The following is a 21,822-nucleotide window of genomic DNA, read 5'->3' on the forward strand; positions in this document are numbered from 1 at the left end:
GTTTAAGAGCATAGACAAACAGTGAATTTAATGCTATGAAAATGACTTTCAAGATTCAATAAATGAAACATGTATCAAACATTAAGTAAATGGCTCTATTTCCAAATCAAATAAAACTATACCCCAGTAGTGGAGTAGAAATAAAATACAGTAATGCTTTTCACCAAACAATTTTGGCAACAGACAGTTGGATTTATTTTTAAATATATATATTTTAAAGATGTTGTATTATCATAAGGAAGACCCATAATGGCCTTTAATAATGAAAATGCACACGTTACTGTAAGACATAATTAATTCAACAAAAGCACAGGTTCACATGTTTCGTGAAAATATATCTAAAATATTGTGGAAAAAAAATCTCACCATAAAAGATCAGGTACCCACTACATGGCTGCAAACTGTATTGCTATTAGCAGAGCAACAAATCGGTCCATATTAGCACCAAAACACCAACACGATTTCATTAGAAATGCATTCTCCTCCTGGAAACAAGCATTTGTTTTGATATGACCAAATACATAACTTCAGATGAAAAACATATTCTCATTATCTAGTCCTTGCAACATCCCAGAGATGTTGAGGGTTTAAATTGAGTGTTTCTGAACAAAAGGTTTGCTCTGTTCATCTCTCTGTGAACTTATAAAGACTTCCATCATGTTCCGGCTGTTCCATTCATTCCTTTCTGTTTGGTTTAGAATATATGCTTCTTGTCCATTGGTGCTATGCAGTGAGGGGAGCAACATTCATACTGTTCAGGATGGTGCAACATTGCAGAACGTTCCAATAGAAATGTATTGTGTATAGGGTTGCAGAATTCTGGTAACTTTCCCCATATTTTCCAGAAATCCCAAGTTTTCCAGAAATCCTGGTTGGAGGAATCCCAGATTTCCTGCTTATTCCCTCCTGATTCCAGGAATCTTCCACCTGGGATTTCTGGAAAACCTGGGAATTTTGCAACCCTAATTGTGTAGAACAGGTAGAATGGGGTCCAGGAAATCGTCAGCTCTTTTTAATACATTTCTATCTGCAACGCTCTTTACATTTCAACTCAATGAATAATTATTACATCCCATATGTGTTCCTTCATCCAGAGGTTGAAGGAGGTTTCAGGTACTCTTCTAGCTCAGGGGTTTCCAATCTGGGGGGGTCCACCAGAGCCTTATCATTTTTAGGGCGCTGCGGCATAAAAAAAACATTTGGGAATCCTCGCTCTAGCTCATCTCCATCTCCAAACCTGATGATGACTTCAGGGGAACAGAGTCAAATCCATCTGACGATCTCTGTGGAAACGCATCAAATACAGGTGTTCTCATTTTAGAGTGATCAAAACATTCATGGATAAGATAGTACCTAAGTTATATACTACTTTCCATTGCAATTTCAATGTCTCTTGGAGTTTTGAGTTACAGGATTACAGACACAGATCAGGCATTTTATAACAAAAAAATCTTTGCAATGCAAAATATGTATACAAACCACATACAGTGATATAGATATTGTGTCCAGTTCCCTGTATAAGGAGGACTCCTGTTTAAAAAAAAAAAAAAAACATCACATCACCACCTTTTTGGCCTCACCTCTCTGGAGAAGGACTTGATCTTCGTGAAGAAGGATTTCTTGGTGAGGTAGATGAGGTCGTCCTCTGCATCTTCCCCCTCCATGATGGCACAGCTGTCTGCAGCAGGCAGCTCACACTCCTTATCTCCAGCAGTCATCATCAGCTTGGAGTACTTATATTCCAGCCTGCATGTGGATGGGAGAAAAACCACACACCGTCACTGGTGCAGGAATACACACACACACAAATAGACTCCTGTCACTCCTCACATGCATGTACAGGTGTACACAACACACACACATAGACAGACTGTATCTTACTTGCGAGTTCTCTTCCAGAAGTAGCAGCTGATGCTGATGAGCAGTATGGCAGCGACCGTCCCTGTGGACACTCCGACCTTCAGCCAGAAGTCCAGGGTCACACAGGCACTGACCGTCTGGGCAGGAAGGGACACACCACCAGTGCACTGCAGGGGCTGCTGCCACACGTAGGTGGTTCTCTGAAAGAGAGAGCGTGAGAGAGACACACAAACACATACACACATTGGTACAATTTGGCTGTTTTGATAGTGTTATCGCAAGTCTACATTAGACAACATGCCTAGTTAAGAATCAAAAAGCTGCAAAGGACTGTCTGGCATGATGTAGAAGCTTTTTGTAGCCGTATGCTCCAAAGCCAGAAAAGAAGAGAGTACATTATTACAGAGTCCTACTTTCTGACAATCTTACCTGTATTCCTTGAATGCAGGCGCTGACTATCTCTCTGTAGTGGCTCTCTGTACAGAGTGGACAGGCATACAGAGACCGCCATAGGAAATGGAAGGAGCAACCGTCACACGTCCCCTCTGAACATTTACTGGACAGGAGAACAAAGACCGAATCAAATGTTAAAATTCGCCTAGCAACTGTTGGCGCTCTGCTCTTATTTGGGGTTGGGAGAGTTTAGCACACTGTAGTCTGCCAGACATCACATAGTACAGCTGGGGTCAAGGCTAAGCTGTAATATAGCAAGTCTTTATTTGAGGTGGTGTAGTAGTTGTAGTTCCACCATTATTCCACAGGAAGTCACTCTCTGTACAAATATCAGCGTGTCTGTCAGTTCAGCCACATTTTGAGAGTCCCCATAGTGTCCTTCAGTCAGTTCGTCATGTACAGTAGTCCATACCTTGGGAGTGTAATCTGGTCCTTTCTTGCCACTGTAGGATCACATCTCAGTCTGATGGTAGTTGTCCTTCCCTTTTTACATGCCTGTGTTGTTTCACTGGACCTGTGGTGGACATAATATGACTTCTAAATACAGAGTCCAGTGGCAGATAAAGAGAGGTTATATAGTACTGAGTTGGGATAGTACTCTATTGTAGAACAGCAAAATAGCCACCACTAGAACACCTAGAATGTCTCTGCATTAACATTTCAAAAGTACTGGCTTGAAAGTATACAACACCTATGGAACACTAACAGATTAGTTTTATTTGAAAACCCAGATTGATGATGATACCTGTAGTAGAAAATGACATCAGGCAGGTTGGACTTGGTAATGAAAGCGCTCTCAAAGGAGGCAATGCTATCCAGAGATGTGTCAGAGGTAACCCCTTCAGACAGAAACAGAACATGTTAAAGAAAGAGAGGAGAAACATCGACACAGCAATGGTGACAGCGTTTTCTGTACACCACCCTGTTGATCATGATCAGTTGGTAAAGTTACCCAACAAAGAAAATGGACAATAGTCATTTAATGTGCATGCTTGGCTTCATGCAAAGCTGTTCCTAAGCCCCTTTACTAGCTAGGTGATTTTTGGTGTGTATCCATTGCTATTTGAGAGGGATGCACCATGGAGTAAAGCTTGATCTCTTACCAATGAGTGTGTCACCGATAGTGAAGGGTTGTGATGACACCACACTCTGACCTCTGACCTCAGAGGGCACCACAGTGGACTGGCAGGCGTAACCTCTGACCTCCTTCCTGCTCTCTGTCACGTTGTCCACGCACACCGCCACCTCTCTGCCCTACATGGGTCACAACAGAGAATCACCATTAATGTGAGTTTCTGTGTAACCATCGTTACTGTTTTCAAGGGGTAAATCTCAAAGGTATTTTTCTTCATTCCTTGCGTCCTATTTCCTTGAGTCAGAGGGAAGCGAGAAGAGCATTCGAGGAGATAGAAAGATGAGATCTTCTCCAAAGCTCTCCTCTGACATTTTGATCAGGTATGAAGAGAGGATGCAAGGAAGCGAGGAAAATCATTTTGAGATTGACCAAAGGTGTATTCTAAATATAATATGCATCCATCAGCCCGTACCTCTTCTCCACAGAGGCCGACCCTGAACTGGTGGAAGTATCGGAGGCCTTTACTGGTGAAGCGTGGGCTGCTCTGGAAGCTGGTGATGTTAGCCAGGGGCGTGAAGTCATATTGGAGGACCTCTCCTCCGCCGGTGGACTGCAGGTCCAGTCTACAGTCGCTAACACAGGCTGAGTGGGCCTGTGAGGGGATGGGGGGAGAAGCATTATTACCATACATTATCATGGACACAAATGTATTACCATTATCGGGGAAACAATGAAATGCATTATCATGGGCACACCTTCAAAACACAATAAATAAGTATTGTGTAACACAGGCTTTAAAAATGCAACAATTGATGCATTGATCTTTATTAGTACTTTGATTTGTGTTCCGTTCCCAGCTATAAACCTTTACGCGCAGGCCTACGTTATCTGATCAATGCACGAATACAACAGTTCTTCAGTTCGTCGTCGATCCCTTTCCTCACCTTGTTGCTGTGCGTATTGGGTCCACAGTGGATACAGGCTGCCTCCCCTACAGTCTGATCAGCCCTGATGAAGGTGTTGGGAGGGCAGCTCTTACACACGCCTGTCCCATTGACCATGTAGTGGGCTGGAGGGCAGGGGACGCATTCTGAGGCTGACCCGGAGCCCAAGGCACAGTGGCGACACTGAGAGGCCACACCACCCACCACGTTGGTGATTTGGACCGTGTACATCTTGGCAAAGTCACTGCTGTACTGCCTCACCTGAGGAGAAGTTAGGGACAGTACTCACAGAGTATGGAATGCTATGCCACACTAGTCAAACACACATCACTCCTTCATAAGGGGCTGAAATGTTATTGTGGAGTTGTCATGCAGAGATGCATTGTCGACAGAGATGTGTTAGTGTTTCGGGAAGACAATGGGGCGTGTTGACCCTCAGGTAAAGGTCCACTTTCTGTGATGGAAAGCTCGGCAATGAAACAGCTGAAATTTCCATGGATCTAAGTGTGTTGAGTGTGAGTGTGTTTGTGTCCATCTATCTCACCTCACTGTAGGCTTGGGTGCGTTGGAAGCCCCAGGTAAAGCTTACGGTGCTGTTGCTCTTCACTAGGTAGGAGTAGGACTGTTTCCTGGTCGTGCCACTCCAGTGCTCCACCAAGTCATTGGTCCTCTCACTGTAACCCTGGGAAAAGAACAAGAAGAACCCTTATATTTCATCCATTTTCCATACGGGCCACAGAATATGTATTTTTGTTTACATCAATGTTACAACTCTGTAGGTCTTGAATACGGATGAACCAAAATGCACTATGTGACTACAAATACTTTAAATTGTTGCATGAAGTGTGGCATTAGATATTCTCTCCCACCGCCATAAAGTAGAGGGTACAATCAGCGGTGCACTGGGTCTCAAAGACAAAGGAGATCCGCGACAGTTCACTCCTCTCATCATCTTTAGCCACCGAGTGAGGCAACCTAGGGAGACAGAAAATACTTAAGGTAACTTCTATTTACATTTTTTTTTTACTACAGCCGCATCAATGACACCTACTGTACAACACATATACTGTAACATTACACATACAGTAATTATGCAAATATGTTCAATTCAAGGGTAACCCTTTTTTTAGAAGGGTACCTATATAAAAGGACTCTATAACACATTCATAACTCACATTCATAACTCATACATAACCCATACATAACCCATTCATAAGCAGTTTCATTCGGGTGTTTTGTTGTAACTTCCACAGATTGACCCTGTGAGCCCTACCTGTATCCAGGGACAGTGAGTGAGAGCATCATGTAGTCAGAGTCCAGATCCCCTTGGGTGGTGTAGATGTACTCTCCTGCCACCTCCCATCCTGTCAGTCACAACAACAGATCAACAATCAATAACTTCACAGACCACCAACAGAGAGTGCACATCACGTCCAATGCAACACTCAGGATCAAGTAAATTACTCTATGACTGCTCATTCAAAAGTAGGCCTTATTCACACTGCTGAATTTAGCCAAACCGAGCCAAGCAGAGCTGTACCAGCTGTCCTGGTTACACAACAAAATCACCACAGTGCGGTTCGGGTCAGCGTGACAGTGTAAAAAGGGTATTTGAGTCCTTTACATATGTACCAGTGCTCCTGAGTCCACTGTAACTATTGCCTATTCATAACTAGGCCAGCCCATTACAACTTGGCTTGGTTTGCCTCAGTAGAGCGAAAAAGGTAGTCGAGTCCCTTGCCCGTGCTCCTGGCTGAGTCGCTGTACTCCCGGCTGTAGACAGAGCTCCTCATGTTGTCGGGCATCTTGTTCCACCACTTGTACTCAAAGCCCACCACCGGCTCTGTTCCGACAGGACACTCTGCACAGGCTGCACATATAGTATGGATAGAGAGTTTTGGATAAAGAGACAGTAGAGGGTTTGTTGCCCACCAGCGGCCCTCAAGCAATCAGCACAGGCTGGATATGGACATGAGGGATTGAGAGCTACAGTTAAAATGGGTTTACATTTGTGCCAAAGTGGTCTTATGTCCCAAAGGGGACATAGAGGATTAAGTAAATAATTAATGTGACAAAAGATCAGACAGCATAAAAACATTGGCGTAAGTTAGCACCTAGCACAATAATGTCTATTTCCGTTAATACATTTCATCAATCGTTGAGGGGGGGTTTTCCCACCTGTTCCATTAGAGTAGGATCCGTGAGGACAGGGTTCGCAGCCTGAGGTGTTGGTGACAGAGAAGCCAGGGTTACAGGGAGGGCAGGTCTCCATCTGTCCAGAGGCTGGTAGCTTCACCGATCCTCCAGTACTGTTATCCACGGTCCCTTCAACGATCTCACTACAGATCTTTGGCTCGATCCACTTGTACATCAGCTGGGTCTAAGAAACACAGCAAGAGTTATGAATTACATTTACATTTTAGTCATTTAGCAGACACTCTTATTCATGTATAATAGGTGTAATCAACTAAGTGAGGTAAAATAACCACATATCACATCAATGTACAGTACCAGTCAAAAGTTTGAACACACCTACTCATTCAAGGGTTTTTCTTTATTTTTACTATTTTCTACATTGAAAAATAATAGTGAAGACATAAAAACGATGAAATAACACATATGGAATCATGTAGTAACCATAAAGGTGGTGAACAAATCAAAATATATTTTATATTTGAGAATCTTCAAAGTAGCCACCCTTTACCTTGATAACAGCTTTGCACACTCTTGGCATTCTCTCAACCAGCTTCATGAGGTAGTCACCTGGAATTATTTTCCAAGAGTCTTGAAGGAGTTCCCACATATGCTGAGCACTTGTTAGCTGCTTTTCCTTCACTCTGCGGTCCAACTCGTCCCAAACCATCTTAATTGGGTTGAGGTCGGGTGATTGTGGAGGCCAGATCATCTGATGCAGCACTCCATCACTCTCCTTCTTGGTCAAATAGCCCTTACACAGCCTTGAGATGTGTTTTGGGTCATAGTCCTATTGAAAAATAAATGGGATGGCGTACCGCTGCAGAATGCTGTGGTAGCCATTAAGTGTGCCTTGAATTCGAAATAAATCACTGCCCTTGTCACCAGCAAAGCACTCCCACAGCATCACACCTCCTCCTCCTCCATGCTTCACAGTGGGAAACACGCATGCAGAAATCATCCGTTCACCTACTCTGCGTCTCACAAAGGCAGCGGTTGGAACCAAAAATCTCAAATTTGGACTCATAAGACCGAAGGACAGCTTTCCACTGGTCTAATGTCCATTGCTCATGTTCCTTGGACCAAGCAAGTCTCTCCTTCTTATTGGTGTCCTTTAGTCGTGGTTTCTTTGCAACAAATCGACCTTGAAGGCCTGATTCACGCAGTCTCCTCTGAACAGTTGATGTTGAGATATGTCTGTTACTTGAACTCTGTGAAGCATTTATTTGGGCTGCAATCTGAGGTGCAGTTAATTGCAGATTTCTGAGGCTGGTAACTCTAATGAACTTATCCTCTGCAGCAGAGGTAACTCTGTGTCTTCCATTCCTGTGGCGGTCCTCATGAGAGGCAGTTACATCATAGCGTTTGACGGTTTTTGTGACTGCAATTGAAGAAACGTTCAAAGTTCTTGACATTTTCAGGATTGACTGACCATGTCAGTAAAGATGGATTGTCATTTCTCTTTGCTTATTTGAGCTGTTCTTGCCACAATATGGACTTGGTCTTTTACCAAATAGCGCTATCTTCTGTATACCACCCCTACCCTGTCACAACACAACTGATTGGCTCAAAAGCATTAAGGAAAGAAATTCCACAAATTCACTTTTAACAAGGCACACCTGTTAATTGAAATGCATTCCAGGTGACTATCTCATGAAACTGGTTGAGAGAATGCCAAGACTGTGCAAAGCTGTCATCAAGGCAAAGGGTGGCTACTTTGAAGAATCTCAAATATAAAATATTTTTTTGATTTTTTTGAACACTTTTTTGGTTACTACATGATTCCATATGTGTTATTTCATAGTTTTGATGTCTTGACTCTTATTCTACAATTTAGAACATTTTACAAATAAAGAAAAACCCTGGAATGAGAAGGTGTGTCCAAACTTTTGACTGGTACTGTATATATGCTACATTGTGGATAATCATCATGACTGAGCACATACTGGTTGAATAGAACCTGTCAGGGCTAAACAGGAAATTAATATGTAAGGAAAGCTGATACCAACTCCAGCTGGTGGTCACTGCAGTGACCTGAGCCATAAAAAAACAACTGACTGCTCACATAAGAACAGCATTGTCAGTCAGCTTCATTTACTTTCTCATTTACTTTTCCCATAGTATTACCTGTCCTTTGGAGTCACATGGGGTGTGTGTGTAGAAGTAGTCACTGGTGGTACATGCAGGCCTCCGCTTGCAGCTCCCTGATCCGGCCTCTGGAAGAAGAGTTTGTACAAGGAAACAAAGGTTGTGTTCAGTAGGTTGTGTTCAGTCACATTTCGAAACAGAGTGGTAGTGCATGAACTTGTCCAATAACAAAACAGATTTTTGTGTTCTGTTGCTAAACATTTTGTTACGGTGTACTCTACTGAACACGACCCAGGGGAAAACCGCCAGGAGGCAGGAGAAAAACACAACCACCATTAAGATCCAGAGATACCATACACACTTAGACTAAGTCAACCAACCACACAGCCTGTGCATTTAACTGAACCAAGAGCATATACAGTATATTTGCATAAATTACAAATGTGTGTGGTGACTTGCAAATGAGCAATCCACTATTCAAGCGGTTGTAACAGGGAGAAATATCTAGTTTACTTACACTTAGGTTGGAGTCATTAAAATAATTTTTCAACCACTCCACAAATTTCTTGTTAACAAACTATAGTTTTGGAAAGTCGGTTAGGACATCTACTTTGTGCATGACACAAGTCATTTTTCCAACAATTGTTTACAGACAGACATTATTTCACTTATAATTCACTGTATCACAATTCCAGTAAGTCAGAAGTTTACATACACAAAGTTGGAAAATTCCAGAAAATGAGGTCATGGCTTTAGATGCTTCTGATAGGCTAATTGACATCATTTGAGTCAATTGGAGGTGTACCTGTGGATGTATTTCAAGGCCTACCTTCAAACTCAGCGCCGTTTTGCTTGACATCATGGGAAAATCAAAAGAAATCAGCCAAGACTTCAGAAAAATGATTGTAGACCTCCACAAGTCTAGTTCATCCTTGGGAGCAATTTCCAAACACCTGAAGGTACCACGTTCATCTGTACAAACAATAGTACGCAAGTATAAACACCATGGGACCACGCAGCCGTCACACCGCTCAGGAAGGAGACGCGTTCTGTCTCCTAGAGATAAACGTACTTTGGTGAGAAAAGTGCAAATCAATCCCAGAACAGCAAAGAACCTTGTGATGATGCTGGAGGAAACAGATACAAAAATATCTATATCAGTAAAATAAAGTAAAATGAGTCCTATATTGACAAAACCTGAAAGGCCACTCAGCAAGGAAGATGCCAAAACCGCCAAAAAAAGCCAGACTACGGTTTGCAACTGCACATGGGGACAAAGATCGTACTTTTTGGAGAAATGTCTTCTGGTCTAATGAAACAAAAATAGAACTTGTTTGGCCATAATGACCATCGTTATGTTTGGAGGAAAAAGGGAGAGGCCTGTAAGCCGAAGAACACGATCTCAACCGTGAAGCACGGGGGTGGCAGCATCATGTTGTGGGGGTGCTTTGCTGCAGGAGGGACTGGTGCACTTCACAAAATAGATGGCATCATGAGGTAGGAAAATGATGTGGATATATTGAAGCAACATCTCAAGACATCAGTCAAGAAGTGGGTCGCAAATGGGACTTCCAAATGGACAATGACCCCAAGCATACTTCCAAAGTTGTGGCAAAATGGCTTAAGGACAACAAAGTCAAGGTATTGGAGTGGCCATCACAAAGCCCTGACCTCAATCCTATAGAACATTTGTGGGCAGAACTGAAAAAGCGTGTGCGAGCAAGGAGGCATAAAAACCTGACTCAGTTACACCATCTGTGTCAGGAGGAATGGGCCAAAATTCACCCAACTTATAGTGGGAAGCTTGTGGAAGGCTGCCCGAAAAGTTTTACCCAAGTTAAACAATTTAAAGGCAATGCTACCAAAGACTAATTGAGTGTATGTAAACTTCTGACCCACTGGGAATGTGATGAAATAAATAAAAGCTGAAATAAATCATTCTCTCAACTATTATTCTGACATTTCACATTCTTAAAATAAATTGGGGATCCAAACTGACCTAAGACAGGGAATTTTTACTAGGATTAAATGTCAGGAATTGTGAAAAACGGTGTTTAAATGTATTTGGCTAAGGTGTATGTAAACTTCCCACTTCAACTGTATGTAGTACCAGTCAAGGTTTGTACACACCTATTAATTCCAGGGTTTTTCTTTATTTAAAAAAATGTGTTTGAGACAAATCAGTTGTGTTGTGACAAGGTAGGGTTGGTATACAGAAGATAGCCCTATTTGGGGAAAAAACGAATTCATATTATGTCAATAACAGCTCAAATAAGCAAAGAGAAATGACAGTCCATCATTACTTTAAGACATGAAGGTCAATCAATCCTGAAAATGTCAAGAACTTTGAAAGTTTCTTTAAGTGCAGTCGCAAAAACCATAAAGTGCTATGATGAAACTGGCTCTCATGAGGACCGACACAGGAAAGCAAGACCAAGAGGATAAGTTCATTGGTTACAAGCCTCAGATTGCAGCCCAAATAAATGCTTCACAGAGTTCAAGTAACAGACACATTTCAACATCAACTGTTCAGAAGAGACTGCGAGACAAGCAGGCCTTCATGGTCGAATTGCTGAAAAGAAACCACTACTAAAGGACACCAATAAGAAGAAGAGACTTAATTGGGTCAAGAAACACGAGCAATGGACATTAGACCGGTGGAAATCCGTCCTTTGCTCTGATGAGTCCAAATTTGAGATTTTTGGTTGCAACCGCCATGTCTATGTGAGACGCAGAGTAGGTGAAGGGTTATTCTCTGCATGTGTGGTTCCCACCGTGAAGCATGGAGGAAGAGTTGTGATAGAGTGGGCGTGCTTTGCTGGTGACACTGTCAGTGATTTATTTAGAATTCAAGGCACACTTAAACAGCATGGCTACCACAGCATTCTGCAGCGATACTTCATCTCATCTGTTTTGCACTTAGTGGGACTACCATTTGTTTTTCTACAGGACAATGACCCCAAACCCTCCTCCAGGCTGTGTAAGGGCTATTTGACCAAGGAGAGTGAGGGAGTGCTGCATCAGATGACCTGGTCTCCACAATCACCCGACCTCATTGAGATGTTTTGGGATGAGTTGGACCGCAGAGTGAAGGAAAAGCAGCCAACAAGTGCTCAGAATATGTGGGAACTCCTTCAAGACTGTTGGAAAAACATTCCTCATGAAGCTGGTTGAGAGAATGCCAAGAGTGTGCAAAGCTGTCATCAAGGGAAAGGGTGGCTATTTGAAGAATCTCAAATATAAAATATATTTAATTTGTTTAACACGTTTTTGGTTACTACATGATTCAATATGTGTTATTTCATAGTTTTTGTCTTCACTATTATTCTACAATGTAGAAAATTGTAAAAAATGAGTAGGTGTTTCCAAACTTTTGGACTGGTCCCGTAGTTGGTGCTAGAATGCAAACATACCTGCATACTTGTCTACTTCACACTGCTGGCACACCGTGGCTCCCTTGTTGGAGTAGGAGTCAGCAGGGCAGGGGGTACAGTGAGCAGAGCCTGGCTTGGCGCTGTAGGTCCCAGGTTTACAATGGAAACACTCTGACGTATAGGCAACCCCTGGAGGAGAAGGACGATTACCAATCAGTAATGATTAACAGAAACGAGAGTAAGAAGAGGTGTGCATCTTAGCTTTACAGTTTTTCACATTGCCCCAATCGGGACGTAAACCTCGGTTCAGCGACTGTCAAACCGTTACACCAAGAGATCCTAATCTCTTGACGAGTTTGCTAGGTGTTGGGTCTACAAATTGCTCAAATGTTTTGACTAATCATTCAAATATTCCTGCCGGGGTATCATAATCAAGCCTAAATAAACAAGGGAGGGCAATCTGCTAATGATGACATTGATGACTGCTGTATAGTACCTGAGATAGCAATGTTGCGAAGCAGCACAGGTTTGACAGCACTGCCCACCAGTGCAAAAGACGTGGTCCTCCAGTAGAGCACGTTGTTGCCTCGATTCAGCTTCAACTGGACAGAGACAGAGAGTGAGAGAAACCGTCAGGGTCATACATAAACCCCCTTCATTTGTTAATAGACATTAGCATAGCTCACGCAGATAAGATTTGGTTTAAGGTTCTGAGATTAGGGTCACCCACCCCACCATGCTCAGTGTATGGACATGTGGGGGCTATATTAGTAAGACTCACATTGTGGGGAGTCCAGTCTTTCTCTGAGGTCCTCATCCAGCGACCCTCAGAGTCTGTGGACTCGCACTGGTCATTCTGAACCTGGACGGAGGACAAGACAATGCGAGGAGATCAATATAACATTGCTGCCTGACACACAGTTGAGTTCATTACAGTTACTCGTTTAGATAGCACGGAGATGATGGAGATCGATTGAGGAGCACATCACGTAGCCCTGTCCATTGGAATGAATGAAGAGTATCATCATGGAACACTCACATAGAACACTTAAAGCATAGAACATGCAACACTCACGTAGAATTCAAAGAAGATGGTGTTGTCTGGGTAGAAGTACTCAAAGGACACAGTGCCTGCTTTCTTCAGGCTCACCGCGTAGGACAAGGTAGAGGTGCACTCATCTATGTTCGAGGCAATGTAGTCGCCTTTCGGTATCCAGGTCGAGCTATAGCGGAAGACAAAAGAGACAAATACTGTTAGAAATAGACAGTAGCTCTAAAGGTTGAGATAAATAGGAACCAAAATAAGGGTGGCTTCCAATGCACTAAACAGTATGCGGCTGTGTAGAAAGGTAGCCTGGTCCCAGATCGGTTTGTACTGTCTTGCCAACAGGAATTGGCTGTACAGATCTGAGACCAGGCTGATGTAAATGGCCATAAAATAACCAAAGCTTGAGGTGAAGAGTTACTACTCTCTTGCCACACCCGCTGTAAGCTAGACAGAGAGAGATACTGACTTTGAGCAGTTGGTGTAGATGTCAGCTATGTTCATGTTCATCCCGTGTGAGATGAAGCCAGCCGGCATGCTGTCCCACTCATCGAAGGCCACGCCCGTCCCCAGAGAGTAGGTCCCACCAGAACACTTCTGACACTCCTGGCTTCTCATGTCCAGGAACTCCCCCTCGCTGCAGGAGAACGCTGGGGGGGGGGGGATAAGAGAGGGATGAGACTAGTGCAGGCCAGGAAGACACTGTGGGTGCATCTCAATAGTCCTTTCTTTGCTCCTCACATCCTCTCTCCCCGCCTCTTCAAAACGTCATAGGTTCTGAGGAGAAGACGTCCTCCAATGGTCTCCTCACTTAACTCCGACGTTTTGAAAAGGAGGTGAGGGAGAAGGTGAAGTATCAAGAGAAAGACTGAGACTTACCTTGAAACTGTGTACTGCATGTAGAGGGTTGTAATAAGGGTATACTTATGACTGTGATATTGGATCGAGGGATGGGTGTTATATAGTATAGTTAGTACATGGTATGAAAGTAGAGCAAGGTAGGGTGGGTAGGGTAGGGTAGGGTAGGGTAGGGTAGGGTAGGGTAGGGTAGGGTAGGGTAGGGTAGGTAGGTAGGTATGTAGGTAGGGTACTCACTACACTGTGTGCCCTTGACAGGGTCAGGGAGGCCTGTGCACGTGTCTGGTTTGTTGGGCACCGCCACCCTCCATCGAGACCCCAGCACATCGCAGTCTGTGTACTCAAAGTGGTAGTCGGACTGCAAGAAAAAACACACCCAGACTCACACTTCTCTGGTATTTATATATACTTTGTGTATGGAGCCTGAACAATGGATGAAATGCTCACAAGGTAGTCCTCTAATGGTGACACTAGTTTTTGAAAAGTAGGTGGAGTGTACTAGTTTGAGATCAGTGTATTGGGACTTTTTGGAACATGACATCACACAGGTTATGACCTAATTCACAGATATCCATTCAGAGTATATTCAAGTCAACTCCTAAATAAACTCACGTTCATTTTGATGGACCATTTTACCATTGTAATCATGCTCAGAGAGTCTAAAATTTGTGAAATAATACATTTTGACTGATTTAACTGACTTAAAAATGTTATAACTGGCCAATACACATGATTTCTCAACATAATGCATTACCTTCAGCCGAATTTCCCTCTAAACTAGACCAACCCCCTTTCCAAATAGAAGGATCGGATCAATATTTGCGCAGTCAAGAGGCTGCTGCCTCACCTGTTGTCTTAATCTCCCTCACCTTGGGGTTATTGACTTATTTAGTAGCCAAGGAAAAAGATGGAAAAGCTACAGACCAGGCCAACCCTTCTGTCAACAACTCATCGCAATCATCTCTTAGCGAGTCATTACAACTACAGACAGAGGACAGGCAACATAAGATGTCTTGTTTGTTTCAAGTGGCTTTGCTATAGGTGTGATAGAGTGCCAACAAGAAACAGTAAACGTTAAGTCTTCCTTCGACAAAGGTTGCTGTAGGTGTAGCCCTCCCGTCATAACGTCATCGTAGGAGTACTCTTTACTTAGAAGATGTAAGCAGTGAGTCAGTAAGCAGAATATAAAATGCATCCTGAGAATATACAGAAGAGTACTGTCTCTTCCTAGCCTGGTCCCAGATAGAGTATGTTTGTACTATCATTCCAACTCCTTGTCACTCACTGACATGATAATTCCATAAGGGGTTGGCAAGACAGCAGAAATGGACTGGCACTCCGGCTCTTCTCATAGCCACTGTGGAGTGGCGTGAGTCCTGACAAGCAAGGCTAGTACAGGGGTGAAAGTCAAGTCATCTAAATAGGCCATTGGGCCACATATGTCAAGAATTACTGGGCTACGTCTCAAATGACACCCTATTCCCAACCTAGTGCACTACTTTTAACCAGGGCCATAGGACTGTGTTCAATAGTATTGCACTGTAGAACAAGACCACTTTGCAGAGTAAACCTAACCCCCACTCTGGACCAAGTAGGATTAATAGTTAACAACCAGCAGACAAATGTTCCCTCTAACACACTTCTGTTTTTTATTAGTGCAGCTACATTAGCTTTTGTTTTAGAGATAAGGGGAGTGAGTGGGAGGAGAAGAGGGAGAGAGAGGGGGGAGACAGAGAGGTAGAAGAAGAGAGAGAGAGACAGAGAGACAGAGAGAGGAGAGAGAGAGTGGGAGAGGGAGAGGGAGTGAAAGTGAACCGTTGATGGATGAAATGAAAATTCATGAATTGAAGATGTGCTCTGCCTGGCTCGAATCTAATACTCCTTGTTCATAAAAACATGAGTAAACCGTGGCAACGGGACATTGTGACCCTGTCTCCTCATGGTCTCACAGGCACACACACACAGGTTCTGTCAGAAAACAAATAATTCTGATGAATCAGTCAGCCATGGTGTCCCTTCAACTTAATCTGCCTCTAAGCTCTCTCACCTTGAGGTAAAGGTGGCTGTAGGTTTCCTGGAACACATTGTCCTTACATGGGCCTAATCATGATGCCAAGTCACTTGGGGATGTTAGTTCTACTATAAACTGTTTTTGCTCCAGCTGATTTTGCTAAGCATTCATGAAATGTGTACAGCTTATGAATGTGTTACGTATGACTTAAGAATGTGTTATGAAGTCTTTATGTAACCTTGTTAACCCAAACAAGGAATAATGTATGGGTCATATATATAGTGACAACTTCCAATACCAGCAAGCATGGTGCATATCAGCTCTCCATTCACACCCCAGCAACAACGCTATTGATACAAGAAATGCCTAGGCATTATCAAACACCACAGTAGTTATGCAAATAGTAAGAAGAGAAAGTAGACTACAGCCAGGAGAGTTGTTAACTGGAGAACTAAGGACTTGCTTAAGGCAGAAAACTGTTGCACACACACAGGCATCTGACTATGACTAATAAAGGCTATGTAAGCAACACCAAACTAACTGACGCCATACCAGTGTAACACATGTCCATAAGAGAAATGCTGCTAGCAGAAGCCTCTACAGCAGGGGTACTCAAGTACTATTTGAGACAGTCCGGTCTCACAGATTTCCTAGGTGGAAAAGAACGGTCTGAATGGATATTGTCATTCATCAGCGTGATAACAAACCCCCACCTCACAACCCATGCGACCCCAAACTGTTCACACCCCTCTTGTTGACAGAGAGAACATTTTGTAGTTTTAATGCTAATTTCCTACAATTCTACACATTTTGCCATGTCTTATGTGTGTTCATATGATACTGGGGTGGAAGCCCGACTGAGTTCGCCCCCCAAAACAAACATTTCCCTACACCCGCAATAACATCTGCTAAATACGTGTGTATGACGAATAAATGTTTTTATTTGAAATTTTGCCTTTTTGTAATTTGGGACCTATGGTCCGTATTGACCCCGTTCTTGGTCCAGATCCGGCCTGCAGTCTGTCTGTTGAGTACGGGAGCTCTGCAGTACTGAATTCAGTTAACATGACATTGACAAACTCTTTAGGAAAGTAGAAAATGAGGCATCTATTGTTTTTATGGTTCATTTCTGTATAGGCTATCTCAGAGTGAATGTGTGTATGGGGTTGATGATGGTTCAACAGAGTTTTAAAATTATTACATTTGACCTCAGCGCTTAAAATAAAATAAATAGAGAACAGTTGGGCTGTTGATTAGGTCTAGGGGTACAGTTCAGCACCTCTTACCACCAAGACTCCTTCTCCCACCACCCCCCATGCTGAAAAGTGTGATACAACAGTTAAAAAACCCACCTGACCCCCACTATCTTGAAATACCATAATATTACATCAGAATTCTAACAGACATACCAACAGCTTTGCATTTATTCTGTCCAATATAACTGGCCATTCAGCCATGTGTGACTGTTTTGAATTCTATGGTTCTGATAACTCATTGCTTTTTGCATCATATTTCCATAAAGCCTACAATAGCAAACGTCTATTACTCATAAAATATTCCTACTAATTGTGTGAAGGGTACTTCTTCAAATACGATCAGGTTTCTAGATCATCTTCACTTATGATGGCTCGTTGTTTACAGTGTAGTGCATTTATGGAGGTGAAATTCAGAGGTTACTAACTGAGACGTAGGCTACATCAGACAACGTGTATGTCAATATGAATGAGTTCTGCTCCAACTGATCAGTCAATATGCTTTTCATAATGGACCATAAAAGGATGGATCATGTATTTTTAAAAGACGGCATTGAAAACTACAGGAAAATGTTTGCAATTATTCTGTAGAAATCCCCAGCTAGTTAATAGAAACATTACAGTTTAGTTAAGTTATCTGAAATCCGAGTTATACAAAATAAATATACAATTATGTGAAGCAATGCAATATAGGTGAAGAATGAAGACAGAATGGAGTGCACTTTATGTAATTGTTAAGCCATATGGGTGAAAATACAGTCAATTAGTCACAATTATGTTAAAAGGCAACTTATCAGTCCATGCTCCTTACCTCTTTGCATATGGGCAAATCACTGGACGCATAAATTTGAACAAAAAATAGCCAAAGAAGGTGAAGAAAACTGTGTGAAGCTTTCATCTTTCTTGAGCAGCAGGTAGGCTACAATTAACAGCTTGCAGGTCCACTCTACGCTGGAGGTGAAACTCATGCGGGGCGGAGAGTTGAATTTATGCCACGACAGCTGGCAGCATCCTCTAGCAGCCTACCTATGAGGCGCAGGCGCTTTCACTCTCTAGATAGCGCTCTGAAAATACTTCAATAAAATGCTCGTTTTTACATTTTTATTATTCAATTAATGGTCAGCATGATTGTGTATATTTTACTGACACAATCAATTATCTTTCGCATTAAAAAATGCCGGGGTATTTGCAGGCATTACCGCACTCCACAGGTGCTTTTTGACATGATTAGTGCTATCTGGGATTCTTGGGACGTCCATATGCTAACCCCTACCCTTACCCTTATCAAACTCTAACCTTAACGGCTTAACCCTTACCTTAACCATTTTAAACGTCAACCTCAATGGGAGGTGTGGACGTCCCAATGAATCCGGATAGCGCGGCCCTTTTTGACAAGTGCACGATATTGTCAACTGAATTTAGGCCTTGTGCATTTTTATTCGGCCCCATTTGTTTGATAAACAGGGATTAGACAAAAAAATGTTAGGCAATTGTTTTTTGCACATTTTTGTTTATATGAAATATAGCCAATTTAGACTTTGTGGCTGTTGTAACTAGTGGACTGGAAACCCCTGGCAAAGACACGGCAATTGGTTGGGTTTACATAGTAGGAAACATGAACGTACAGGGTACACTCATTTTTATATATTTATTTTTCAATACAATATTGCTTGCCATAAATAATATCCTAGTCATTAATCATCAACTCATTATCAATTATGTTGTTTTTAAAATGCTTGTTTTTTGTTGATGCTTCACATCGCTTTGAGATGTCTTTGTGTAAAATGAATAGCGCTGGCTATATACCTTCAATAAATTACATTAGTCAAAATTGGCAAACCTAAACCTTTCGTAAACTCACATTTCTGCAAAGGATAAGGAATAGGTAAATATTTTTAATAAATTATATATGTGGATGAGGTGTCACAATGAATCGCCTAGCAACCATGGTGAGTTAGTCAACATTCTAGTGCGACAAACAAGGGGATACAATTCGGCAAGAGCATGTGTTTATCATCCTCAACATTGTAACATTTCCAGCTTTTATAATGCCACGAACGAGAGATCCCTTTCCTTTTCCTAAAACTGAGAACGACTACTCATTGACTGGGGCAAGGCAATGTCAGGTAGGCCTAAATTGCAGCTCTAGCACTGATGATATTTAGCTTTTTTTTTTGTTGCCTAATATATATATATATATATGTTTTTACTTTTAAGTAGGTCTACATGATTTCCGCTATTTGATCAGTCTATGCATTCTTCCTTCCAAATTAACAGAAAGAGCCATTTGATAAACCAACTCACATAGCTCAAAATGACGAACCGTGGAGTCGTCTAAATGACAGGGCTACTCTAGCCAGCATTAGGAGGAATGTCCGGTATCATGACCGGCAGGTAGGCTAATATTATTTCTCTATAATAGGCCCATGCCTATTATTAGCTTGACACAAAGGACAACATGAAAATAAGTTGTACTAGCCAAATTCAGCTAGCTAGTACAATATAAACTTATTTGACTTGACTGATTCATGCACACATTTTACAGAAACTGAAGAAATTCAGAATTGACATCACAAAATGACATACAAACAGAACGATCACCTATCACATTACTGTACTCTCTCCCAACCAAGGCACCTAAAGACAGCCTAGACTTCCATTTGAAATCAACCTATGACCACCACCAAGAGTTCCTCAGTAGTAAGAACCAGACCTTATACCAGAGGGAGACTTTTACTGACGACCATGGGTGAGTGTGATGGAACCGGGGGGAATGCTCAACTGTGGTGCAGCTGTAGTCGAGAGCTCTGGTCAAAAGTATTGTACTATATAGGGAATAGGGTGCCGAACAGAAGTAAGAGATTAACTCAACTAATGTAAAACTAACTCTGTAGGAGGACTCTGAAGAACCGTGGAAAACATGAAGCGCCCTTGTGTGAAACCAAGACAGAAGTTAAAGTATGGATGAACTCACAGAAGTCTTCCATCTACAGCATTGAGGGAACAATAGGTAAGATTTCAATACAACCCTAATGACTTGTTCAATAAATAATTGATTAGCGAATACTTAGCGAATACACGCAGGCAAGAAGAGGATGAGTAGGACTGAAATCCAATCTATAATCAGGTAGTCTGTGAAAGGAACATCTATCGTCATCTCAGCTACTTCTTGTGACTGGTTATTTTAAGAGCTTTTTGACCATTGCCATAACTACTGGGAGTCCTAAAAGATTGTTGTCCTAGTTCTGAGCTAATTGTAAAAGCCCTGGGCCTGGCCAGGTATGAGTGAAATCAGTTCTCTACTAGCCTAGGCAGGGCATTTTCCCTAACAATGTATGATAAGATGTATTTTTTTTGTCTCCACAGAATCTCATCACAACGCCTCTACTAACAGGGGATACTCTAGGAAGCACGACGGAGGATTCTACTCCACCTAATAATAGTCACACAACTCACTCAGTGGGCGATGGACATCACTGAACTTCCAGTGAACTACCCCCTACACAAGATCATTACTATATTTAAGTATTCAAGTCGCTGAAACATCTTAAAATATAAGCATTCCTTAACTTTGACAGCATAGTTGTTGAGTGGTGGTTGCATTTTCAGCACAGAAGCCAACAGTTGTGTGAAAGTATGAACCTTATAACATCAAAATGTTTGTTTGGTTGCACATTGATCAAATGTTTGTTTGTTGCCACCCAGGCTTTTTTTTTTAATTGAGAGGAAGCAGTAGAGCCACTGAATTTCTGTTATAAAACTAACCTGGCACACGTGTTTCCCTTCTCTCCATAAACGCTCACTACTTTTGTCCTTAACTCCATTATCTGGCTAAAATAATTGTGCACTTGGATCTAGCTTGCCTGGACAAGGGTTGGCTTGCGAGCTAGCCAAAAAACGTTGGCTAAGAAGCTACAACAGTGTTAATTATCGTCTCAGGCAGTAATTTATAGCAGATCAGAATCGCTGTTATACTCATTGGCCAGTGTGGAGAATGAGGTAAAACTACAAAACTCCTCGGCACTAGTATATCTGATCGAGTCATCACTTCTGACCACAATTTATTACATGCTCATTGCCTCAGGAGCTCGCATGTCGGGTACTATCATTTCAGAATCGGGGCAGGGTCAAACCCCAACCGGATCAAATCAGACCACTGTGTAGAACTATAAACCTAAAACAATCACACACTCATTCAGTCGCACAGGCACACAACACGCACAAACATAACACCATTCAAATAAAACTGACAGTACTACCGCGTTGTTGAATTTATAGAGCGCAGAGAATCATGGGAACTCGGAGGAAAGAAAGGTTGGAGTAAAATAATAGCGTGCACTCGTGTGGCCATCAGTGGTAATGTCGGCATGCCTTGTAATGAGTAGGCCTACATTAGCTTGTTTATAATAAACCACACAACATACAGAGTACTAGTCAACATTTTGCACACACCTACTCATTCAAGGGTTTTTCTTTATGGAATCATGTAGTAAGCAAAAAAGTGTTAAAACAAATCAAAATAGATTTTAGATTATTCAAAGTAGCCACCCTTTGCCTTGATGACAGCTTTGCACTCTTGACATTCTCTCAGCCAGCGTCATGAGGTAGTCACCTGGAATGAATTTCAATTAACAGGTGTATCTTCTTAAAAGTTAATTTGTGGAATTT

General features: G+C 42.2%; 2 protein-coding genes across 2 annotated transcripts; one reads left to right on the plus strand and one right to left on the minus strand.

Moving 5' to 3' along the window:
* Positions 1 to 74: 74 nt before the first annotated feature.
* On the minus strand, positions 75 to 18,146 carry elapor1 (endosome-lysosome associated apoptosis and autophagy regulator 1). The gene is made up of 22 exons (XM_024383834.2): positions 17,966 to 18,146; positions 14,128 to 14,248; positions 13,502 to 13,682; positions 13,063 to 13,210; positions 12,769 to 12,849; positions 12,484 to 12,589; positions 12,027 to 12,176; positions 8,653 to 8,741; positions 6,511 to 6,712; positions 6,074 to 6,202; positions 5,606 to 5,696; positions 5,202 to 5,307; positions 4,877 to 5,014; positions 4,333 to 4,593; positions 3,861 to 4,040; positions 3,417 to 3,567; positions 3,059 to 3,152; positions 2,726 to 2,827; positions 2,290 to 2,416; positions 1,882 to 2,060; positions 1,581 to 1,746; positions 75 to 1,283 (listed from the first exon to the last, which is right to left on the minus strand). Exons 1-22 carry the CDS (start codon positions 18,050 to 18,052, stop codon positions 1,215 to 1,217), a joined length of 2,958 nt encoding a protein of 985 aa, XP_024239602.1. The 5' UTR covers positions 18,053 to 18,146; the 3' UTR covers positions 75 to 1,214.
* Positions 18,147 to 19,043: 897 nt separating this feature from the next.
* On the plus strand, positions 19,044 to 20,925 carry lg22h1orf194 (linkage group 22 C1orf194 homolog). Its single transcript, XM_024383541.2, has 5 exons — positions 19,044 to 19,280; positions 19,432 to 19,548; positions 19,788 to 19,903; positions 20,049 to 20,164; positions 20,521 to 20,925. The coding sequence occupies exons 1-5, from the start codon at positions 19,203 to 19,205 to the stop codon at positions 20,589 to 20,591; spliced, it is 498 nt and encodes a 165-aa protein (XP_024239309.1). The 5' UTR covers positions 19,044 to 19,202; the 3' UTR covers positions 20,592 to 20,925.
* The last annotated feature ends 897 nt before the right edge of the window (positions 20,926 to 21,822 follow it).

This window comes from Oncorhynchus tshawytscha, linkage group LG22 (genome assembly GCF_018296145.1).
Source record: "Oncorhynchus tshawytscha isolate Ot180627B linkage group LG22, Otsh_v2.0, whole genome shotgun sequence".
Classification (NCBI taxonomy): Eukaryota; Metazoa; Chordata; class Actinopteri; order Salmoniformes; family Salmonidae; genus Oncorhynchus; species Oncorhynchus tshawytscha.